The sequence below is a fragment of the Mandrillus leucophaeus genome, unplaced genomic scaffold, assembly GCF_000951045.1.
Source record: "Mandrillus leucophaeus isolate KB7577 unplaced genomic scaffold, Mleu.le_1.0 Scaffold10, whole genome shotgun sequence".
Taxonomy (NCBI): Eukaryota; Metazoa; Chordata; class Mammalia; order Primates; family Cercopithecidae; genus Mandrillus; species Mandrillus leucophaeus.
Genome location: NW_012098098.1, coordinates 7234301 through 7236863, shown reverse-complemented (window position 1 = coordinate 7236863; position 2563 = coordinate 7234301). Strand labels below are relative to the sequence as shown.

Sequence of the window (2563 nt, the reverse complement as noted above, 5' to 3'; positions counted from 1 at the left end):
ACACACACACACACACACACACACACAGAGTTTAAGGAGTTATTAGGGTGAGCTATTACCCAAGTCAAGACACAGTCACTAGCCCCTGGAGCCCTCCATGACCCTTTACCTTTTGTAACTCCCCCCTCCCTGATTTTTTTTTCTGTTTGTAACTCCCCCCTCCCTGATTGTTTTTTTTCCGTTTGTATCTCCCCCTCCCTGATTTTCTTTTTTTCTTTTTTTTTTTTTTTTGAGACGGAGTCTTCCTCCATCATCCAGGCTGGAGTGCAGTGGTGCAATCTCGGCTCACTGCAACCTCCGCCTCCCGGCTTCAAGCACTTCTCTACCTCGGCCTCCCAAGCAGCTGGGATTACAGGCGCCGGCCACCATGCCTGGCTAATTTTTGTATTTTTGGTAGAGATGGGGTTTTACCATCTTGGTCAGGCTGGTCTTGAACTCCCGACCTCAGGTGATCCACCTGCCTTAGCCTCCCAAAGTGCTGAGATTCCAGGCGTGAGCCACCGTGCCCAGCCCCGTCTCTGATTTTCTTTGCGGTTCCATGAGACTAGAGCTGTTCGTGTTGGGTGTTGAGCTACAGTCCATGGTCCGGACATTCTTGTGCTGTCTGGTCTCTGGGCCTCTGGGTGAGCGAGGGTGACCACAGCCACATCACCCGTCCCAGCCGTGCACCTGTAGGGAACCTGGACACTCCTCCATGGGGGAGAGAGTCTGTGTCCCTCTGTGTGGGTTTGCAACTTGCCTGTAGCCTGTAGGATGTGGAAGGATTGACTCCCAGTATCAAGGCAGAGCCCGTGCTATGGATGGAATGCTTGTGCTTCTCCAAAACCCATGCATGGACGCTCCGGTCCTCAGCTTTATGGCGTCTGGAGATGAGGCCTTCGGGAGGTGATCAGGTTATGAGGGTGGAGTCTCACACTAGAATTAATATCCTTATATCCTGAGGTCAGGAGTTCAAGACCAGCCTGGCCAACATGGTGAAACCCAGTGTCTATTCAAAATACAAAAAATTAGCCAGGCGTGGTGACAGATGCCTCTAATCCCAGCTACTCAGGAGGCTGAGGCAGGAGAATCGCTTGAACCTGGAAGGTGGAGGTTGCAGTGAGCCGAGATTGCGCCACTGCACTCCAGCCTGTGCGACAAGAGCAAAACTCCATCCCCCCCCAAAAAAAAAATAAAAAATAGCTCTTTCCCTTCGGCGCAGTGACCACTGAAGATCCTGGTGTCGCCATGGGCCGCCGCCCTGCCCGTTGTTACCGGTATTGTAAGAACAAGCCGTACCCAAAGTCTCACTTCTGCCGAGGTGTCCCTGATGCCAAGATTCGCATCTTTGACCTGGGGCAGAAGAAGGCAAAAGTGGATGAGTTTCCGCTCTGTGGCCACATGGTGTCAGATGAATATGAGCAGCTGTCCTCTGAAGCCCTGGAGGCTGCCCGAATTTGTGCCAATAAGTACATGGTAAAAAGTTGTGGCGAGGATGGCTTCCATATCCGGGTGCGGCTCCACCCCTTCCACGTCATCCGCATCAACAAGATGTTGTCCTGTGCTGGGGCTGACAGGCTCCAAACGGGCATGCGAGGTGCTTTTGGAAAGCCCCAGGGCACTGTGGCCAAGGTTCACATTGGCCAAGTTATCATGTCCGTCCGCACCAAGCTGCAGAACAAGGAGCATGTGATTGAGGCCCTGCGCAGGGCCAAGTTCAAGTTTCCTGGCCGCCAGAAGATCCACATCTCAAAGAAGTGGGGCTTCACCAAGTTCAATGCTGATGAATTTGAAGACATGGTGGCTGAAAAGCAGCTCATCCCAGATGGCTGTGGGGTCAAGTACATCCCCAGTCGTGGTCCTCTGGACAAATGGCGGGCCCTGCACTCATGAGGGCTTCCAATATGCTGCCCCCACTTAATACTCACCAATAAATTCTACTTCCTGTCCAAAAAAAATAAATAAATAAATAATAAAAAATAAAGGATGGTTTAGGGGTATTCTGGCCAGTAGCCCTGCTCCGCAAGGAGCAGTATTAAAAAACAAAAAAATAAAAAAGAGGCTGGGTGCAGTGGCTCACGCCTGTAATGCCAGCACTTTGGGAGGCCAAGGTGAGCAGATCACTTGAAGTCAGGAATTTGAAACCAGCCTGGGCAACATGGTGAAACCCCATCTCTACTAAAAATGCAAAATTTAGCCAGATGTGGTGACAGACACCTGTAGTCCCATCTACTCAGGAAGCTGAGGCAGGAGAATTGTTTGAACCCAGGAAGTGTAGGTTGCAGTGAGCTGAAATCGTGCCACTGTACTCCAGCCTGGGCAACAGAGTAAGTCTCTGTCTCAAAATAAACAAATACATAAAAATAAAAAAAAGAAATTATGGGCTAGGTGTGGTGACTCACGCTTGTAATCCCAGCACTTTGAGAGGCCAAGGCAGGTGGATCACCTAAGGTCAGGAGTTCAAGACCAGCCTGGCTAGCACAGTGAAACCCCATATCTACTAAAAATACAAAAATTAGCATGGTGGCGGGCGCCTGTAGTCCCAGCTACTCGGGAGCCTGAGGCAGGAGAATGGCGTAAACCC

General features: G+C 50.8%; 1 protein-coding gene across 2 annotated transcripts; it reads left to right on the top strand.

Annotated features, from left to right (window-relative positions):
* Nucleotides 1–1181: 1181 nt before the first annotated feature.
* Nucleotides 1182–1937, top strand: LOC105533549 (60S ribosomal protein L10-like). Of its 2 annotated transcripts, XM_011972032.1 has the most exons (2): nt 1228–1307; nt 1416–1937. In XM_011972032.1, exons 1-2 carry the CDS (start codon nt 1228–1230, stop codon nt 1870–1872), a joined length of 537 nt encoding a protein of 178 aa, XP_011827422.1. In that variant the 3' UTR covers nt 1873–1937. The 2 variants fall into 2 exon arrangements, with proteins under 2 accessions (XP_011827420.1, XP_011827422.1); XM_011972030.1 differs by having other exon boundaries at nt 1182–1937.
* Nucleotides 1938–2563: the final 626 nt, after the last annotated feature.

Excerpts from the sequence above, each read along its gene's own strand:
- LOC105533549 (XM_011972030.1), top strand. The coding sequence starts at position 1,228 with ATGGGCCGCCGCCCTGCCCGTTGTTACCGGTATTGTAAGAACAAGCCG.